Source organism: Chiloscyllium punctatum, unplaced genomic scaffold, assembly GCF_047496795.1.
Source record: "Chiloscyllium punctatum isolate Juve2018m unplaced genomic scaffold, sChiPun1.3 scaffold_229, whole genome shotgun sequence".
Taxonomy (NCBI): domain Eukaryota; kingdom Metazoa; phylum Chordata; class Chondrichthyes; order Orectolobiformes; family Hemiscylliidae; genus Chiloscyllium; species Chiloscyllium punctatum.
Genome location: NW_027309963.1, coordinates 79,671 through 102,307, shown reverse-complemented (window position 1 = coordinate 102,307; position 22,637 = coordinate 79,671). Strand labels below are relative to the sequence as shown.

Below are 22,637 nucleotides of genomic sequence, written 5' to 3'. Positions count from 1 at the left end.
GAATGTTTCGTTGGGCGCTTTAGGTGGTGATTTCTGCATTACTAACCCAGGCTGTCCCCACATTGGGAGTACTTTTAGTTTAGACAGTGTAGAGTAAAGTTTCAAACTCCTTTGCCTGCCTTTTATAGGCTTCTGGTGGAGCAAAGCTCCTCATTTGTATCATTAGATGACCCAAAGTCGTGACCCTTTGTGCATAAGAGGAAATGTTCTCTTATCATTCTGCCTCTGGAGTGTTCCATCAGGCATATCGTGTGATAGATGTATTTACATTATTGGGCTGCATGGTAGCGCAGCATTAAACTAAATGACTGGATGAAACACAACCAAACAGAACAAGTGAAAGCATTTGGCTGGGAAAGGAGTAGGATGTGGGAAAATCTATTATTACTGACTGGTCTTGAAGAAAGAATTAAGTAAACTCAAGGTTAGTGCATATTCATTCGAGATTTATTAACCATTTCAGAAAGCATTTTTATCCAAAAAGTTGATGTAAAAGCTAACAGAAGTGAATATAATGGCTGGATGCCACATTCAGATGAGAACACATGCGCTGTGAGCTGGGAGTTTTCTGTACATCAGTAACAGTCACAAGAAAGGGAATACAAAGGCTCTTCAGAAAGGGTTACATCAGTAACAGTCACAAGAAAGGGAGTACTAAGGCTAATCAGAAAGGGTTACATCAGTAACAGTCACAAGAAAGGGAGTACTAAGGCTCATCAGAAAGGGTTACATCAGTAACAGTCACAAGAAAGGGAGTACAAAGGCCCATCAGAAAGGGTTACATCAGTAAAAGTCACAAGAAAGGGAGTACAAAGGCCCATCAGAAAGGGTTACATCAGTAACAGTCACAAGAAAGGGAGTACAAAGGCTCATCAGAAAGGGTAGGTAACCATTCTGAGTAAGGAACTAATAAAAGCAAAACAAATGGGGCTTCAAACAACTGGGAAGCTACAAATTCTTCCATCCACAACCATCTCAAAGATATCAAAGTAAAAAGGAAAATCCATCAATAATTGTCTCAGTAACACGCTGATAAACTGAAGTAATCTCACTGTTAGAGTCAGCAACAGGACAGATTGTAGATTGGGAATTCAGAGACCTTGATAAGCAGATCACGAAAATCAAGGGGGTCCACAATTCATTCACTTAACCTGGAAAAGAGGCAAAAAGCAATGACGCAGATATTTATGATCAGGGACTTTCAGACTTAATGTTTATTCAATGGCACACTTAGAGATTTTACAAAACATATTGGGCTGCTTGGCGTGAGAAAGATGTGATTATTCTCACCTTCACCAGAGTGACGGCAGCGCTGTAGAAAATACTCAGGAAGAACAAGGTGATGAACGTGGAAGCAGTTGTCCAGATGTTGCTGTTATCATCATCATAGTCTTCAATCCAAGTGCGATCTATTGAATCTATGAATATAAAGCCGAGAGAACGCATTTAGATTGTTTATTGATCCAGATCGATCTATCTGCATCCAAGTCATGTAATTAGAGGCCATTACATCTTCATAAAGCAGTCAGGTATTTCTCAAGTGTGACTCTTATCTGTATCTGTTAGTGCATCATTGACTCTCAGCAAGAAATTACAAATACTAACTGCACATGTACTTTCTTCATTGTCCATGTCAGAACGCTTTAAATTATTTTTCTTTTAATCTATTATTTAAGGATATTATTATTTGAGGAATGCTGATAACTAATGATTATTTTAATTGAATCATTATATTTAAAATATAGGCTGTGATAGCACTTTAGTTGAAAATTGTGGCCATCACTGAATAAAAGTTCAAATGTGGTTCTCATCTTTATGTATTGGTGACCAATTACTTGGCAAATCATGAATATAAGTGACATCACAGTCAGGACATTGCTTCATATTTTTGTTTGTCGGATCTGTACATTTAGGAATAAGTGTTTGTACATGTGTCCCTTAATTTATTTGATCTACTGCTTGGTGTGTTTGGTTTTCCTTTAATGTTTGTGTATGTGGTTATGAGAGTCTCTTTCTTCACTCTTGCCCATGTTGGAGTTTGTGCGTGAATAAACAAATTCCTGTTCCTTTACTGCTGGTGTGCTCATGTGTTTGTGTACCTAAATTTTGGTCTTTTCACATTGTGTAAGCATCATCACGCTAATATGCCACCTCGTTGCTGCCCCTATGCTTATCTTGTAATTTCTTTGTGAGTGTTCACTTTTCATTAGTGCTATCTAAAATGTGTGCTTATGCGTCTGTTTCAGATCCTACCTACATTAGGTTATTTTCATGTTTATGCTTAATAAATGTTAGCATGCAATGATATATTTTGATGGATGTTTATATTTATATGATGATGTTTGCTGTGTGACAATCTTTCCCAAACCATCTCCTGAGAAGCTTGTTTGTGTTATTGTTTGTGGATGCTTGCTGATGCTTGTGCCCATTATCCTTATTTAATAAACACCCCTCTATTTGTTGATCTATGCACTTGTGTGTCTGCATGTGAGACTCTGAATTTGTGTGTACGTGTGATATTGTATCCATGCTGATCAATGTGGTTTAAAAATAACTAATTAAGCTGCCTCTGTCATTGTATGTTTGTGATTCTGAAAATGGGAAAATTATGATATTAATATTTATCTCTGTGCACTTACGTGCCTGTGTGAGTTGACAAGTGGGAGGACATTTTTCAGAATTTGAATCTGTGTTCATGCGTGTATGTCTGTACGCATTGTGCTGTATGAATGTAAATGTATTTGTGTGTTACCGTGTGTCTTTGTTTCTCATGGTTATGTGTGAGTACCCCTGTTCATTTGTGCAAATGATTTTCATTCAGTGTATGTGAGTTTTTGTATGAGCTTAGAGAGTGTTCAAGTGCCACTTGCATCTGTGGCTCTGTGTGAGTATGCATGTGTGACATCTTATCTATATGCACATTTGAGTGTGCACATAAATATGTGTCTTTAGGTGAGAGCTCGTATATGTGTCATTACGAGTGTATTTGTGATCATCTCTCTGTATCTGTTCTTATACCAGACTGCAATTTTTATTGCTCTAATTTATTGTTCGAATTTTAATGGATTGCCCATAATTAGATCTGACCTTGGTGTTGTAGGAAACATTTCCCATCGTCATGGAGAGATAAATGTTTTATGAGCAACACTTCTGTTGCAGTGATAGAATTTCTGTCTCTGAGAGAAAAGTCTTGAGTTCAAATCCCCACTGCCCCAGAGATAACATTTCTGAATATGTTTATTAGAAAATGTCCACTTGTGTTCTGTATGTGAAACAAAATGATATCAGGTATTCGAATACCAGAATTGACCCCATGTGCTCCAGAAAACTGAGACAAACCTATGGAATACAAACCGGGACGATGCAAACACCAGTTTTGGATTATGGGAATCAATGTTCATCATTTGTTAACAGAGCCAAGCATGTCCAACATGCTTCAAAGGTATTATTTTGCATGGAAATGTTAAATCTTTGGACAGTAAGCAAGAAGCTGACTGTTCCTGTTAGTAACTGGGTTACATTACAGAGGACATCTTCCATGAAAACTCTTCACAGGGAGCAAGAGGACAGACCATTCATCGTTCCCCTCCCCTCTGCTTCACGACAACTTATCTGTTGATTCTCTTTGGTGTGAAAGTGAAGATACGTTCTGTCAACTCATGCACTGGTGCAAGATCCCTGGCAATTCCCCAGAAACAAAGGTTACATTCAAACTCTTCTGCACTATTTACGATTGGTATGTTCCAATCAAATTTAATTTTAAAGTGTCTTAAATTTACATTTCCAATTGGTGCAATGTGGCAGTTTAAAACTGACATGAATTTTGTAAGAGTGTCCAGTCGGGGGAATCAAGAACACCAAGTTCATAACTCGTGCTCTACCCTTGACATAAAATGGACATTGTCAGATTTTGTCACAGAGGGATTTAGGATGGATAAGGTATTTGGCGGAATCCTGCAATGAGTGAGCTTTACTCTGTCTCTGACCCAGGGTGTATCTGAGCAGAGAACATTAACTGCACAAGACACTCGTCCTAGACCTGTTGATAATCCACTTTAACTACACAGATGGAATGGAAGTCAGGGTGGGAAACAATTAATTCAGTATTTAACTCACAACTGGAGGGAAAAAAACACTTCTATTACTTCTGTTGAATTATTAAATTCAACTTTGAAATTTTTATTGACATGAATTAACAGTGTCCATCAGTGCAAGCGAAATGTTTACAAAACTTGGTTTACCGCTGGATTTATCGACTGTTCTGTTGATTATCTTCAGTGGAATCGCTTCATGTCCCACCACACAGGAGTAAGAAGCACCGCTGGCCCACTCCTCCGCTGTAATGGATAACAGGCTGTACATGAAGAAGGAGATGTTGTCACTCTCCGCCATCACCTCAGTGTTCTTGTAGTTACTGGGATTCACCGGCTTGTCATTGTTTGTCCACTTGACGAAGATCTCTCGGGGGGAGAAACCTCTCACTAAACAGGTGAGGGAGAGAAACCTCTGAGCGGAGATTTCTTCTGTTGGTGGCAGGAGGACCGACACTGATGGCTCCAGCGGATTAATCACTGCAGAATATGTGAGACAAATATAAATCAACCAAAAAATCCTGAACCAATATCACAATTTCACTAAATATTAAACTATGCCATGTTTAATTTGGGATTTATTCACTTCCGTTTACTAAAGGAGCAGAATGGTACACATTCTGTTCAGTAAAAAAAGTCGAGTTTAATGTGAAAGTTGCCTCCATGTTTCCAGCCCACAACAAGGACATTCTGTCCAACTGTCATTGCTGATGGTGACGTCACAACCCAGGCTTCTTCCCACTTTATCTGACTGAATCAGAATACAATATCCTTTGGTCCATCTTTATCTTAATCAGCTACCCAGCTATCCTGCCTTCAGATGCACCATTAATACTCCCAATGGTGTTTGTTCATACCAATCAAACCCTGACATTGATGTAACTGCATCTGGATTACACATGGGATCCTTTGTGTTTTAATCTCACCGCTCACCTTTCTCCTTGTGGATGGAGTCTCTCCGCGGAGTCGGTAGATTCTGATGGTACACCACACATTCAAAAGTAACGCCACTCAGCCAGGCTTCAGTAGAAATGTCTAATTTGCTGATCACGCTGTCGGGATTCTGTCCAGGCTGGTCAGCAATCTCTGTTTTCAGAGGCTTCTTTTCTTGTTTCCAGGTCACGTTGACTCCAGAAGGAAAATTGGACACAACGCAGGTTAACGTCACCGTCGCCTCCAGTAAGACTTGTTCCACTGGCGGTGGGAGGATTTTAACGGTGTTAGGGTGGCACTCGGTATCTTCTATGAAAGAAAAATCAAAGTCAATGAAAAATGCCCCTTTATGATAAAAACAGCCAATCTTCAGATTACTTCTTCACAGGGTGAAGACACCACCTTCAAAATGGCAACTCCAACTATTGCTGAAACGATGCTTCATGTTGTTGATGTATTTTGATTTGTGAAAGCATTTGTGATTACGTATAACATACCCTGTGTAATTACTCCTAAAGAACACTGGCTTTGTAACAAGTGAAACCTGAAAAAAAATAAAATAATCGAAGATACCATCATGTAACCCATGGAATTACCTTTCTTTCAGAGTCTGTCTCTCACTTAACACCATCTATTGATACTTGTGACAAGAGTAATCTCAATATAATGAGTTCATTTCCATGTTCATAACCCTTTGTTGCAAATGCTGCTGGTCATTCTGACTGCCAAATCACATCCTACATTTTAGACAAATTATAATAAATAATAATTATTCTCTTTGCAGAGTTCTAAAGTGTTACAGGAGCGGTGAACAGCCATGGAAATTCTGTTCATTATATTTAACGTGATCAAAAATACTTTGCGTTATTGGTGTGATGTCATTCTCTAATTTATGTCATTGTTCCTCGTGAGCTGTGTTTGGAGTAGATCAGAAAACAAGACATTGAGTACAGCATTGGATATCGAGAAGGACACCCATCTCCTTAAGTCTTTCCCTCCATTCAGTTTGTTCGTAACTGGTCTGTACTTTCACTTTATTTACTAAGGTGCGTTTTTTAATTTCTTCATAGAGCAGGGGAGCAAAAAACAAACAAAAGCGTCTTAAATCAATCTACAAACGCGATGGAAATGTGCACTAATTTTATAGACATCCACTACTCACTGTGTAAACATCGCTACCCCAAACCAGGCTAAATCAGCCTGTCTCGAGTTCCTAGTTCATTCATCCCTATTGGACCGTTCTTACCAGAATTTATTCTCCTGCCTCATCCACTAATTACAGAGACCATCTTAAAGAAGCTCATTGAGATCACGTTTATCCCAGTTGATGTGATACCCACTTGGTCTGGAGTCTGATCCCATAAATGAAGTTAAAGAGCTCAGTACCAGATAAAAATCGATGTCGTAAAATGTCCAAGGCCAACAGGTCATTCCTGAGCAGGGGATGATGCACTGAACGCATTTTAATTTATTTTCAAGTAAGGGTCACTGCATATTTTAACCACGTCATTTTGAGACCACAACATCATAAGATAGAGGATCAGAATAAGGCTGTACGGCCAATCCAGAGTTTAGATCAGAATGATGCTGGAAAAGCACAGCAGGTCAGGCAGCATCCGACGAGCAGGAACATCGACGTTTCGGGCTACAGCCATTCTACTGTCATCTCTAAACAAGAGCCGATCTATCTCTGGCTTGAATACACACAATGGCCTGGCCTCCACAGCCCTCTGCAGCAACAAGTTCCACAGCCTCATCACCCTCTGGCTGAAGACATTTCTCCCCACATCTCAGTTCTAAACGGTGCCCCTTTGACCCTGAGACTGTGCCCTTGGGGTCCTAGTCTGGCCGACCAGTCAAAACATCTATTCCACGTTCACTCGACCTCAGTCTCTCAGTATTTTCTATGTTTCAATCAGATATCTCTCCAATATCCCCCCTCCACCCCCAAACCTATCCTTGAAGGGGCCCTCTGAACGCCTCTCCCAGCATGGTCAGGCAATAAACTATTTAACAAAGCTCACTGTCTATATATCTATCTTCAACAGAGAGGAAACATGCTTTTCTGACTTGCCAAAATGTTGAGTCATGAGCGATGCTAATGTCACACTCAAAGTGAAATGCGATATGTTGCATGTTGGGAAACGAGAAGCTGTACCGTACTGTTTACTACGCCTGATAAATGAGCGTGTTTGATTCACATCAGAGTTTAGAAGTATTTGTAGCTCTCTCAGTGTGTGTCTCTTACCCTGGAGTGCGGTGATGTTTTTACTTTGAATGTTCTCTCCATGATTGACCTGGCAGGTATAGACTGCGCTGTTGAACCATTCACCATAAGGGACCATCAGCCGACTCATCACCGAGAAGTTCCCGTTTGCCTCACACACAGGAGACGTGAAGAAGCCAGAATCCAAGGGTCGGCCATTTTTCAACCAACTCACGGAGGTTGACTTCGGATGGAAATCGATGATTGAACAGACGACGGTTGCAAACTTGCTGCTTGCGATTTCTTCACTGGAGCTCACGGTTAGGAGAAGAGTTGGTGGGAGAATACCTAGATCATTAGGAAACACATCGCATAAATTATCTGATGAATTTCAGAACAAATACAATCAGTTCTCATATATCAAGGTTTCTTGTGGTTAATGGATACAAGAATCATAATTGTGCAGAGTGCTGCAGAAGCTGGGATCCACACAGAAAGATCAGCAGGACAATGTGAAAAGCTAAAATTATAGGACACAGCAAGGGAGTCAAGGAGGCATAGAAACTATAGGCCGGTAACATCAAAAGGGAGATAGCAATGTTGGATGGTATTCGTTTTAATGACAGAGTCTGATGAACAAGGCAGACAAATTACTGGCATAAATGAGGAAATGATGCGGTTGCTATCACAGAGACATATTGAGAGCCAGGCAGGAGTGGCTATTCAACATTCCAGGATTTAGTGCCTTCAGGCGAGACAGGGAAAGATGGAAAAGGATGAGGGCTGGGGTGTACAGTGCAGAATGTTGCTTCTGTCGCAATTCTGACAAGAGTATTTTAGGCTTTAAAGAGAAATGAAACCATGGATACCTCCTCGAACAAAGGCAAATGGACAGTACTTCAAAACCAAAATACAGCAAACATAACTACTGGGAGAGCACGATAGACCTTACTATAGGTCCAAAAGACCAAGTGAACATACATGGGCAAATTTCAGAGAAATGTAAATTAAATAGGGGAATGAGAAAAGAGGTTTTTAACTTCCTCAGCATAGGCTTGGATATTCATTTTGTCAAAAGTTTAGAGGGAGCAGAATTCTGAAAATGCCCCCAGGAGAATATTTTAACAAAGTATGTGTTTAATACTGAGAATTTTAATCCAGAACTTGCAAGAGAGGGGTGAACCTGGACTTAACTTTAGGGAATGAAGTCGACCCAGTGGGTAAAACCTCAATGGTGGAGCACTTTGCAGACAGTGATCGTAAATCAGTTGGATTTCAGATTGTACTGCAAAGGAATAGAAATTGGCCCAAAGTTTTGAAAAAGGGAAGGACAATTTTAGTAAGATCAGGTAATGACTTGACCAGAGTGGACTGGAAGCTGACACTTATTGGTAAATCTGAGTCAGAGCAGTGTGACACATTTAAGAGAGAGATAAGAAAATCACAGGGAGGACATTTCCCAGGAAGCCACTGAGTGGGACCAAGAATGCAGTGGGCTCTGGACACCAAAGGGCATGGAGGGTGAGATAAAGAGAAACAAGGGAGGCTTCCGGTCTAAACTGAAATCTCAAAACAATAGGAATTAGTATGGAGTACAGAATGTGCAAGGGGGAGTTTGAAAGACAGAGGAATTAGAAGAGCAAAAGAGACCATGAGAAAATAATAGCAGTCAAAATAAAGGAAAATATTTTTAAAAGTTACACGCTCATTCAAAATAAAATAATTATTCGGGAAACAGTAATGCTCATTAAGTGTATTATTGGAGTGGAACCGAAGGATTAGATTGTGGTCAAAACGAACGTGTTCTGTCAGTGTTCACTAGTAAGAGGGACAATGTGGGGACAGAAAACATGGAGGGGTGTTGTGATGTAGTTTTCAGAAATTAGGACACATGACGTGATGTTCTGTGTTGTCTTGCTGAATGAAAAGTGGTTATATTTCCAGGGCAGATGAAAAGTATACCGAGCTGTTGAGTGATGCAAAGAATGAAATAGTTGGGTCGCTGACAATAATTTAGAATTCCTGTCTGGCCACAGCACTTGTGCCAAGTGAGTGTAGATCAGCCAAAGTTGCACTGTCATGCAGGACGAAGGAAGGTATAAATAATGAAAACACAGATCTGTCAAGCTCATCTCAGTGGTAGGGAAACTATTGAGAAGTGAAGTTAGTCTTCATTTGGAAGATAAATCAACAATTTTCATCACGGTTTTATTGAGAGGAAGTCATGTGTAAGAATTTGATCGTAGTTTTCAGAGAGATAACTCGATGTCCAGATGATAGAAATAATCAGAGCCAATGGGATCGGAGTTAATTTGACAGATTGGATCGAGAACTGGCTGAGTGGTGGGAGCAGGGGATAATAGTCATCGGGTGTCTGCGTGACTGGAAATCTATGTCTCCTGGTGCTCTGTAGGGATTGGTTTGATTTCCTTGTTATCTCTCTTACATACTAATGATTAAGACTCAAATTTAGGAGTATTAACCAGTGAATTCACAGATGAAATGAAAACTGTCATGCTGGTAAGTCATGAGCATAATGGCTTTCGATTGCAGGAGGATATAAAAGGGTTGGTTGTATGTGAAGTGAAGTTGCAAATGGAAATTATTCTGCATAAATGTAAGGTGATGTAATTCGGCAGAAGAATCTGTGAGGTATGACGTTTTGAATGTTGAAACCCTGGAAAGACCTGAGGATCTTTGGTGCATGTACCCACCGATCCCCTATAGTACTGTGTCGTCTGGATAAAGAGGCTAAGAAGGTGAGAGGATATTTGCTTTTCTGAGCCGAGACATTGACAATGAAGAGTAGGGAGATGATACTGGAACTTAATAGAACACTGGTTAGGCCATACTGAAGCGTTGTATGCATGTTATCGAAGGAATGTGATTACACTGAAGGCAGTATTGATGAGATTTGCCAGGATCTTGCCTGGGTTGGAGGGTTTTAGTTATGAAACTAGTTTAGATAGACAGGGGTTTTCCTTGGAGCAGAGGAGAATTAGGGAGAAGATTATCATAATGTCTAGATTTATTTTAGGCATAGACAGGGTAAACTGGATGAAACCTTTCCCCTTGATGGAGAGAGAAGGTAAGGCCAGGAGCTTCCAAGTGGATCTCAGGGGAAAACAAAATCAAACAGAGGGTGGTGTTTGCCTGGAGCTCAGCACCTCTAAGTCATGTAGAGACTGAGCCCCTCATAGTAGGTATGAAGTATTGCGATGCATCCTTGCAAGGGCAAATCACACAAGGCAATGGATCAGGTGCTGGCACATGAGACTGGAATAGTTAGGTGGCTGTTATTGATAGCCATGAACTGAATGGATCAAAGGGCCTTGTTCCTGTGCTGTATAAGGTGATTCTGTGAAAACGGTTATAAATAATGCCTTCTTCATATTAATCCCAGATGCTCTGTTTATCTCAGTTCCCACAACACATACCTGGACATGGCATTTCTTTGCTCTTGTGTGACCCGCTGTGTTGAACCTCACAGTAGATTTTGCTGGGGCAATCTGCTGCTGAATCGGGCAGGGTTAACTGGCTGCTCAGGGTGTAGGTTCCCTTCTTGTTTCTCACTGATGGGTAAGTCTTAAATCCAGTCGTGATTAACTCCCCATCTTTCTTCCAGGTTACCTTGGTGACGTCAGGGGAATAGTACATCGCCAAACAACCAAAGGTCGCAGAACCGGTGTCGTGCTCCTGACAGGAGGAGACCAGGCCATAAAGCGTGGGGGGAGACTGTGTCTCTACAATAGAATGACCAATTGAGCAAGTTAGTTTCTGTTCATTTGACCTTATCAGTTACTCAAATGTATCCTCAGCTGTAAACGTTTGCCAGTATGCTCCCACTGAGTCTACAGCATAACTGGAGTTTATTTTTGTTTCCTACCAGTTGCTGATCATGATCATTGGTTCCTTCTTTAGAAACATGGCCTGGACCTTGACCATTGCCGTATAATTTAGGAAGAAGAACATCCTGATCCCACCCCAGTAACTTTGAAGATCTCACCAACTGACACTTTCACTTGATTGCTGTGAAGAGCAAAGAACTTTCACAAAATACAAACCAAGGAAATGCAGATTCATCAAAATTCTACACTGTGTGCAAACAGGCCATTTGGCCCAACAGGTCCACACCCACCCTCTGAAAAGTAACCCATCCAGACCTATTCCCCTCCCCTATTATGCTACAGTTAACCCTGACTAATGCACCCAACCTCCCAATCACTGAACACAACATTTTCAATTCCCCCAGCTTGCACATCTTTGGACTGTGGGAGGAAATGCACACAGACATGGGGAGAAAGTGCCAACTCCACACAGACAGTCACCCGAGGCTGGAATGGAACCGGAGTCCCTAGCACTGTGAGGCAGCAGCGCTAACCACGGAACCAGCGTGCTGTCCCACTAGGTACTGTGCTGCTGGAAATACCCAACCGCTGGCAGTACCCCCGGAGAGAAATCAGAGTGAATCATAGAACATAGAACAGTGCAATACAGGCCCTTCGGCCCTCGATATTGTACCACCCTGTCATACTAATCTGAAGCCCATCCCACCTACACCATTCCATGTACGTCTGTATGCCTAGGTAAAAACAATGACTACAGATGATGGAAATCCGATTCTGGATTAGTGGTGCTGGAAGAGCACAGCAGTTCAGGCAGCATCCAAGACTGTCCAATGATGACTTAATCTTGGCGAATCTACTACCGTTGCAGGCAAAAGCATTCCATTCCCTTACTACTCAATGACAAAAGAAACTACCTCTGACATCTGTCTTTTCCGTATCTCCACTCACTTTAAAGTTGTGTCCCCTCGTGTTTGCTGTCCCCATACTTGGAAATCAGGTCTAGTGAGCCTTCCTCACTTATCAATGCAAGGCAGAATGTTCTCTCTGGGAGGAAGGTCACTGCAGCAGCAGCACAGGCAGGAGCTGAGCACTGGGACTGGGAGGAGGGCTGTCACGGCTGAACTCATGCCAATTGTCTGGAAGTTGAAACATCTAATTTACAATTATCTGAATTCTGGAGGCCTCTGAAAAATGGAGGACCATTAAGGTTCAGAGGCTTTGGAGTGTTACAGCTGAGTATTTACGTAAATATGATTTGAGAAATGAACTGGTAATGTTTAACTTTAATAACTATCAAATTGACACGCAGTTCACCACCAAACCTCATCTTTCAGACGAACCACTGCACTTACTCTGTCTAGACCTAAATTTCCACTCACATTGACAAACCCAACCCATTCATGCCCGGAACACACAACCCCTATCACACAAAACACATCCAAGGCAATCCATATTGGTAGTATAGCTGAGAAGAGAGATCTCGGTGCCCATGTACATAGATCCCTAAAAGTTGCCAGCCAGTTTGTTAAGAATTATTTAGAAGGCATACTTTCTGTTGGCTTTCATCAATAGAGGGACTGAGTTTCAGAACCACGAGGTTAGGCTGCAGCTGTACAAAACTCTGGTGTGGCCGCACTTGGGAGTATTGTGCACTGTTCTGGTCACCACATTATAGAGAGAATGTGGAAGCTTTGGAAGAGATCAGAGGAGGTTTACCAGGATGTTGTTTGGTATGACAGGAAGGTTTAATGAGGAAAGGATGAGGGTCTTGAGACTGTTTTTGTTTGAGAGAAGAAGGTTGAGAGGTGACTTAATTGAGACATAAAAGATAAACAGAGGGTGGACAGTGAAAGTCTTTTTCCTTGAATAGTGATGGCTCGCAGGAGAGGACATAGATGATAGATGTCAGAGGTTGTTTCTTGACTCAGAGAGGAGTTGGGGCATGGAGCGCACTGCCTGCAACAATAGTACACTCGCCAACTTTAAGGGCATTTAAAGGTCATTGGATAAATAGATGGTTGAAAATGGAATAGTGTAGGACAGATAGGCTTCAGATTGGTTCCACAGGTCAGCGCAACATTGAGGGCTGAAGGGCCTGTACTGCACTGTAATGTTCTATATTCTATATTCCAGATGGACATATGATCTCAATTCCTTTCACTCATTTACACTCCTGCCGCCCTGCACCTGGCCCATGGTGAATCTGGCCCTGACTGGACCTGGCACCATCATTTTCACAACCTCTGACAAAAGCCCACTACCCAAGACATGACCTCAGCCCTTGATCACTGACCTTACATCTTACCCAAGTCAACCTGTGCACATTGCATCCTCGCTACTTTCGCATCTGTGCTTTACAACCTACTATTTTGCCAGACTCGGAGCTTTGCATTTTGACAACACGTCCACCTGTCACTTCATTACAGTGACCTTCCACCCTGAAACATCCTGGCACTATGCCCACCGCTACACTAACAAGCCTGGCATCCTGCCCACCTCTCCATAAACCTGTCTGGCAAAGACAGACCTCCTGCATTTCAGTTCAAACTACCCCTCACCTACCAAGCACAATTCGAACAAATTATCCTGTGACCATTACCACTTACCTTGATGCCACCTTGCCAGACAGAGTGCATGCAAGCTTACCCAGCAGCCAGCCAACACCTCACAGCCTACCAGCCCAAATTCTCCCACATGCCCAATCTAGCCCCTCACTTGCTCACCACCTTCCAACTTTGAGCCTACTCCAACATAAAGTCAGAGAGTCATAAAGTCGTACAGCACAGAAACAGTTCCTTTGGTCCAGCTCATCCATGCTGACCAGAGTTCCCAAATTAAACTAATTCCACTTGCCTGCCTTTGGCCCATATCCATCCAGACCTATCCTGTTCCTGTAGCTGTTCAAATGTCTTCTAAATGTTGGACCTATCTCTGCATTTACCACTTCCTCTGGCAGTTCATTCCAATGTTTTGGACAGTTACAACATGAAGCCTACCTCCTGCACTCAGTGCTCTGACCAATGAAGGTACATGTGCAAAACACCTTCAACACACTAGGTACTTGAGACAACGCTTTCAAGAATCTATGAGTCTGAACCCTCAGGTTCCTCAGTGTTCAACATCACTATCCAGTGCCCTACCATTAACTCTGTAAGACTCTATGAGTCTGGAACCTCAAGGCCCTGTGTTTAAACATCACTATCCAATGCCCTACCATTAACTCTGTAAGTTGTGACCTGATTTATCTTCTCAAAATGCAACACGTCGTATTCATTTAAATTAAACTCCTTCTGCCACTCCTCAGTCCATTGGCCCAGCTGATCAAGATCTCATTGTACGTTTAGATAACTTTCACTGCCAATTATACCACCAATGTTGGCATTACATGCAAACTTACAAACCATGTCCCATTCAAATTTTTCATGGCTTTCAACCAATATTGTAGCCTGTTTTCCTTTCTCCCACATATGTGTAGCATTTTTTTAAGGATTGAAGGAATCTATCTCCTTATTGAAATCATTTAATGTTTTGTCCTCAATCAATTTCTGTGGTGGAGAATTCCAAAGGTTCACCATTCTTTTGCTGAATAGTAAACAATCAGGTTCAATGTTATCGAGTGTTGGGAAGATTGGTGAGCAGCAAGATTAATGATGATCCCATGAATAGCCTTCTAGAGGGGCCAAGGTGCCTTCTTCAGCTTCCATTTTGCATGTTGTCATGGCCCTTCGGCAGCATGTTCCAAAATTGTGACCCTTGAGGATAAGGGCGCACATGTATGTAAATGCTTCTCCTGAAAGCTTTCCTCCAAATCTGACTTCAACTTGACTCTCAACTATTTCCCTGCCCGTTTCCTCTTCCTCAATCATAGACATGGGACTCACTTCCTACCAGCGCTGTGAATGTGCTAATACCACACCAACTTCAGCAATTCAAATAGACTGATGACAACTGGTTTCTCAAGGCAATATAAAAAGTCTGACACTTCCTCACCGGTCTAGAGATTCAAACAACCACTGGAAAAATTGTAAATTATTTGAGGCACTTGTGTGTCTACACAAGATGACATGGTTTCCGTTTGTGTGATTTGACTGTGTTTTCACTAAAGGAACAGAGCTATTTCTTAATCATATAATAGGAATCAAGCATCCCTCATTTTTAGCAAGGCAATCACACATTATATTTCTTTATTCCAGGGAAGTATAGTGTTAAATTAATGAAATATGATGATTGGGATGTTTCAATTGGAAATAGTCAGAGATTTAAAGTTTACTTTCATGAGCAATTAATTCCAGCCCCATTGTTTCACAGTACTCACAGGAATGTCTTTCAGAAATGGTGTCTCCCTTTGTTTACTGAATCAGTAAATCTGGGATAGTTTTTGCTTGTTAATCAAAGGTGTTAAAGAGTTTTAGCCAAAGGGAGACCTGCGGATTTAGCTCACAGATGCTCCATGATCTAAGTAAGTGATGGAACAGCTCGAGGGGCTGAGTGCCCTCCTCTTGCTCCTACGTTCCTATCATTGTGTCATTCATTAAGCTAGCACTGGCGGTGAACACTTTTTATTAAAATATTTCAACAAATTAATTGTTTCACACATGCTTTTAAAAAAATTCTGTTGATTATTTGGAACGAGATCATTGACATTCTCTATTTGAGTGATCAAAATAACTTCCACCCAATTACAGCAGCCACTGCACTCTGGAGTGGGTTGTTACTTCATAATAGTTTCTTGTGAAACTCCAGCTCGAGATCAGGGCGCTCAAATTCAATGATTCTCTGATATTTAATATCTCTGAACATTTGCAATTTGTTCAAATGCATCTTTTCTCTGAAGAACGTGTTTAATCGAACAGAACTTTTTTCAATGAAACAACAAACTTTAAATGCTAGAAAACCAAAAGAAAAGACAGAAATTTCTGAAGAAACTCAGCAGGTCTAGCAGCTCCTGTGGAGAGAAGGCAAGGTTAACCTTTCGCATCCAGAGACCCCCCTCTTCACCAAATTGTTTTCATGTTTTTGACACAAGAGCTCACACCTGTTGAGATAAACAGTGATGACGTTGGCTTGACTCCTGCTGGAGAAAGGATTCTTAGCAGAGGTACTGGATGGTCGGAGATAGCAATTGAAGACCAACTGAAAAGCTATCTCCATCTGCTGCAAGTGTTGGATTCAGCAGAACTCCCACCGGACTGGACAATCAAATTCAGCTACAGCACTGGTTTAAATATAAAGTAAAACAGCCTAAGCATAATCTAATCAAATATGCTTCGAAAATGATTCAATCTGGATTAGTTATAAATTATATTGTGAGAACAGCAAGTCAAAAGCTGGGATTTCTTTGAGCACTTACTCCATTAACACCATCTAGCGATGCCCAAACGCTTGTGAACAAATATTGATCTGGAAAAAGCTGCTAACTGCCAAAATTCTGTTTAATATCTAAGAGACACAAGTCAGGACAGCGATTGAATAGATTTCACTGGCCTCTGTGAGTGGAATTCCAACAAACATCCAAACATCTCAATCTTCTTTCTTGCGCTGAAGTAACCTGATAAGAGATGGTGTTACATACCTCTCTTACAGGTTGTAAGTGAACACAGGCCACCTGGCACAGAATCAGGGACACTACCACAACATCACAACAGACCTGAACACAATGAGCTCGACACTATCACAGAGAACACAGCCCACCTGTTTTGACAGTACATAAACCATGTTCGTTATTAACACCTTCCAACATTCAGGAATTTTTCCAGAATGTTTGTACAATGAAAGTAACATTTCAACATTTATCCAAGAATACTTTGATAGCAGCTCCGAATTGTTCAAATTCTATGGGAACTACAGAGGAATAAAACTAGGAATTGTATTGCCATCAATTCCCTTCCTCTTTCCCCTGTGAATGTTGCTGCACCAGATGGTCTACTTAGTCTGAAAAAGATTAAAATGTTTTAAAGTGTAATATGACCGTTGCCAGTGACATTAAAAGCTGATAATAGGTTTTCAAATAATAAGATGCAAAAAAATTCTGATTCTACATTGTGCCATGAAACATGTCCTGCATAACTGAGGCACAAAGAAAATATACAGCATATTTCCATCTGCCTCACTCAATCAAATATCTCTTGTTGCCAACAACCAATTTCAAAACTCTTGCTATCTGCCTTTTGTTCCTGAAACGTTCGTTCTGATTGGAACAACATGGTCAGGGCTCTCAATTCTGAGGCACCTAATCGAATATTGTATTTCTGGCCGATAAAAATGGTTTTGAAGCGCGAGATGAAATTGAACTGTCTGAGATTCAGGGATCCGAACTGGACAATTTACAAATGGTCAGGACCGTTGACAAGTTAGTCAGAGATAGCACTGAAACAAACTGTACAACAGACTTAATCCTAGAGGATACATTTCTCAGCACCTCACGTCAAATATATTTACTGTACTTGAACATTCATCAGAGGAACTAACCAGTGGATTAATGTGAACGAGAATGTGTTCACCTTGAACATAAATAACCACTGAGTTAATAAACTTAATAAGTCATTGTATTTAATAAAATGATTGAGGTGGGAAATATCGCCAATTAAAGCACAGATCTGGAGGCAATGGATTATTCTCTAAATTATTTTTACATATTCTTAAAACGTTCCTTGAACTGGGGAGATTTTGCATGCACTGCATAAAGTCAATACTGCATTCCAGTGTGGAAAGCATTTCTGTTGAAGGAATCAGGGCAAGGTCATTTTCTTGTTTACTGCTTTTAATGAACGAAAATGTTTAAAAAGGTATGAATTGAAAACATGCTTCTGTCTGGAGTTGCCCGCTTTAACAGATGTCTAAGTAAATGTGGCCACTGCTGCCTCATAGATCCAGGTACCCAGGCTCGGTTCCAGCCTTGGGTGACTGCCTATGTGGAGTTTACACAATCTCCCCTGTGTCTGTGTGGATTTCCTCCCACAATCCAAAGATGTGCATGTCAAGTGAACTGGTCATGCTATATTGTCCATAGTGTTAGGTGCGTTAGTCAGGGGTAAATATAGGGTAGGGGAATGGGTCTGGGTGGGTTACTCTTCAGACGGTCGGTGTGGATTGTTGGGCCAAATGGCCCGATACATACTGCAGGAAATCTAATCTAAACGATTGTCACACTTAACAAATGTGAGCAGATTCCTTCGGATCGCTACATTGCAATAAATCGGTCAAGTATATTAATTTTAATAAATATTACTCTATTTTCAGTGTCTGAATAAACAATGTGCTCCGTTATCCTCTAGTTCATGTCTTCTGCAAATTTGTGAACTCTGCATACGTTTGAACACATCGATGTAAAATGAATTCTCTGCGTTTGCAGCAAGTACTCCCATGGTTTTGAGAGTAGAGTTCCAACAGTATGGAAACAGGCCATTTGGCCAAACAATTCTACACTGACCCTCTGAACAGTAAGTAGCCCAACCAGACCCATTCCCCATAATTTATATTTACCCCTGACTAATGCACTCTAACCTAGACATTCCTGAACACTATGGCTGTGCTAAATTGCACAAATCACCTGACCTGCGCATCTTTTGGACTGTGGTAGGAAACCAGAGCGCCCGAAGGAAACCCACGCAGACACAGGGAGAATGTGCAAACTCTACAGAGGCAGCCACCAGAGGGTGGAATCGAATTTGGAATCCTGGCGCTGTGAGGTAGCAGTGCCAACCACTGAGCCACCATGCTGCCCTGCGAATTGATGAGTGAATTATTTTAATTAATTCAAAATTTGTCCTTGGTCACATAATTCACGACAGCAGATGTTTCCGAAAGAATGACTCTTCAGTTGATTTTTTTGTACAATGTAACTATTTAATTAAAATGCACAGATTGGGAACACATAAAGCACTGTGCAGATTAAATAATTCAGTTAATGGTTTATTTTTATCCTGCAAATCCAGTTTAATCAGGGACATAACAATGAATTAACTCAAGTTACGTATGAAACTGATCAAAGCAGTGAAACTGATCTGTTCTTCATAGAATTGTGCAGAATTTCCAAATGGTCTTTGTCAATTATCTTTTCTAGTCAGAAAAATATGTATGTAGTGTACAGCGGAATTGAAAGGTGTTTCTTGATCAATTATAACACAGTCATGGCATTTTTGCTCAAGAGCAAGAACTATGAGAACATTAGACTTTTGAAATGCTATTTATATTTCTCTATGACTTGTAAACTCTTTAAAGACAGACCTTGTGATTGAACTAGACAGTGGAGTTCTGAATTTGGATTGGAAGGCATGGATTAGATTAATCCTTAATTATTACATTTAAGTAAAAATGGCGCCCGAAGGTATCTGTTTTCCCTTCATTTCTAAAACCTTTGCGATTTGCCTTTCACTTAATAATAGGCTTTATGAAATTTCAACTCGCATGCTGATTGCATTGAATGAGGGACCTGGAGCGGTTCACTGTCACCAACCGTGTTAACATTGCAAAACAATGTCGAAACCAGAAACGGTTTCCCAAATATAACACATTTAATGTCACCCAAGCACAGTCCTTCCTCAACAGATGAACGATCACCAGATCACAACATGGTGTGTTTGCAGCAGAACTGGCTCTGCAAACATTTTCAACAGAACCAAGAACATGATGTAACCTCACAAAAAAAACAAATTGAAATCGAACAAAGCTGCTCAGAATCCAGCAAACTAATGATTAAATTGGATGGAAATAACAAGTCATAACAACAACCTTGTTTGTGAGGGGACTTAACACTTAAAGCTGTAATGTTTCTGGCAACAGTTCAATTTATTTCCAACCTGCACACCCTTCTTGATCATGACAATCCTGTGCAGCACACAGTTGAGCGGTTGAAGGCATATATTGATTAATCACTTCATGGTCAAAACAAAATTACTGAATGGACAAATATTACCACATTATAATTTTAAGTTAGTTTCAATTACATAATCTGATCAATTCTGCAGTTTCAGATTTTAGTCCCAAAATTTATTTTGAATGAGGCTACTCAAAACAAAATTCAGCTAGTTTACAATTAGAACTGAGTTTTTTTTTTAAAAAGTCAATACATTAAAAACTCGTTGTTTTCATTTCTCACACTTCTTTCTTCCTTAAGTTAGTTTTCAGTTACAAATGGATGTAATGTTTTCAATCAAGCAGAGAAAATGTGTCATATAAGTTTAACAAATGCAGAAATGATTAATGAAAAACAAAATTACTTCACAAATATTGGTAATCAACAGTAATTCAGAGAGTCATTCTCCTCACCAGAAAGAAAACACCAATTACAGAAAGCATGAAAACGCTGATCAATTTCACAAACTGAATAAGAATTCAATTAATTCAATTCAACAGAATCAAGGAAAATAAAATCAGAATCCAATCAACTCAAAACATCAGATTTAAATGAAAGATAACCAGAATCCAACCAATTCTATTCAACAGAATCAAATAAAACAATTTCAAAAGCCAATCAACACAATTCAACAAAACCGAGTAAAATCAAAATTCAGAATCCAATTAACACAGTTCAAACTGAATCAACTAAAGCAAAGCCAAACTCCAATCAACTCAATTCAACAGAATCGAGTAAAACAAACTCAATCTCATGCAATATAGCACTGCAAGAAAATTGTGTGAGTTTCTGACCTGCTTGTCACCAACAAACATAACAAAATAAATGAGAAAATATAATCATGATAAGAACATATATTCAAGAAATGAATAATGATATTTTTGCATATTTTAATCATGTTTGGTAATATCTTGAACATCTTTGAATTCTTAGCGTTTGTTGTTGATAATAAAACACACAGTCAGGGTGTCACTAACATTAAACATTATTTATAGCTGACAGATTAAGAGACATTAGGTGTTTCAAGTAACCCAGCCACACAGAATGCCCATCTGATCAAACAAAAAAGAGATACACTGAGCAACTGACTCTATCATCACCATTTTAACTATTTGCTGAGCCTTAACTGAAGTCTATAATCAGTCTGAACAAAAATCAATCCGAACTAAACCAAACTCAGCACAGAATCTGAGTTTCATTTAATTCAGAAATTAGTCACATGAATAGAAAGTTTTTAAAAAGTCACTAAGAAAGTTCAAAGTTCTTACCTGAAGTCACTGTCACCATGGTCCCTTGGCCCCAGTAATCAAGATAGTTACAGTGTTACATTCTCTGGACTGGGTCACACAATAACTAGCTCTGCATAAAACAAATCAAAAGTCTACCATCATTTTAAATTTTCAGAACCACAGGCAAAATAAAGTCACGATAAATCATCATCACATAATTGCGCTAGTGAATTCTGATCATTCTTGATAAACTTTAATACTGTTTTATCCTTCACAGAGGAACACATGAGCTGATTCTCAAAATTCCCAACGGTGTATTGATAATTACCCAACACTTTTACAAATTAAATAATGATACTGGCATTAAACCGCACAGAACTAATACTGCACTGCAAGTTAAGGCAGTTTGTAGAAGTAATCACTGACTAGTTTCAAACAGTGGAGGCTGAATAGGTTTTTGTATTGATCATAATTGCAGTGTCACCCCAGTTGTAGTATCTTGCACAGTAATAGATGGCGGTGTCTTTGATCTTCAGGTTCCCCATGTCCAACGCGAAAATGTTGTTTGAATTGTCTTTGGACGCAGTAAATCGATTCTTAATCGCTGGTGCATAGTTACTGTCGGATGAATTATAGTAGTACAGCAGCCACTCCAGACCCTGTCCGGGAACCTGTCGGAACCAGCTCATGTAGTAGCTGCTAAGATCGAAGCCGCTGGTTTTACAGGTCAGTTTCAGGCTGCCTCCGGGACGGCCAGTCTCTGCCTCTGGCTGAGTCAAAACAACCTCCGACTGGACACCTTTAAAAAAGAAAACAAATAAACCATGAGCATTAATACAGATGAAATCATGGCTGAGTCTTTTGCATTCCTGCGGTAGACTAACATTGAGACAGTGACAAAGACAGACTTGAACAAAAAACACTCACATGATAAGAAAGTAAGGAATAAACTGAGAAAAATTGTCGACACAATCATTCTGATAACTTGTGGGAAGCGGTTCTGTCAAGATCTTTCTAAACAGAGCCGACCCAGGAGTGTTGAATTACGGTCTAGTGCCCAGGATTTATATGGCCATCGGAAAGGGCAGGCTTACAGCTTCCGCCTGTTGGTTTCATGCTGGAGGCTGAGACTGGATCCTGGTCTCAGCTTGTACAGCCCGAACACATGGGATCATGTATTTACGAGGTTACGCTGAAACATGGACATATACACACCTTGGGATATTTATTTTGCTGAATAGCTTCTTTGGGAGTGTTTTTATTTAAATGGTGGAAGTAAAATTGAGTAGCTTCAGGTCTGTTTCACATGATAGTTGCAAGTATTTTGTTTAAAAAAAACAAATTCATTCGGATGTTAGCTCCCTTTATTTCTACATTCATTCACAAGCAGATAAAACTAAAATCAAAGTTCAAACATATTACCAGCTAGTAAAACAATTGAGCTTGTCTTCCCAGGACACTGACAGTCTCTGTCCC

General features: G+C 40.3%; 1 gene segment (V, D, J or C); it reads right to left on the bottom strand.

Moving 5' to 3' along the window:
* Positions 1-790: 790 nt before the first annotated feature.
* On the bottom strand, positions 791-22,239 carry LOC140472036 (Ig heavy chain C region, membrane-bound form-like). The segment is given in 9 exon segments: positions 791-1,151; positions 1,291-1,418; positions 4,242-4,571; positions 5,025-5,333; positions 7,273-7,578; positions 10,668-10,973; positions 21,201-21,246; positions 21,635-21,960; positions 22,089-22,239. Coding segments are annotated over 9 exon segments (1,809 nt in total).
* Positions 22,240-22,637: the final 398 nt, after the last annotated feature.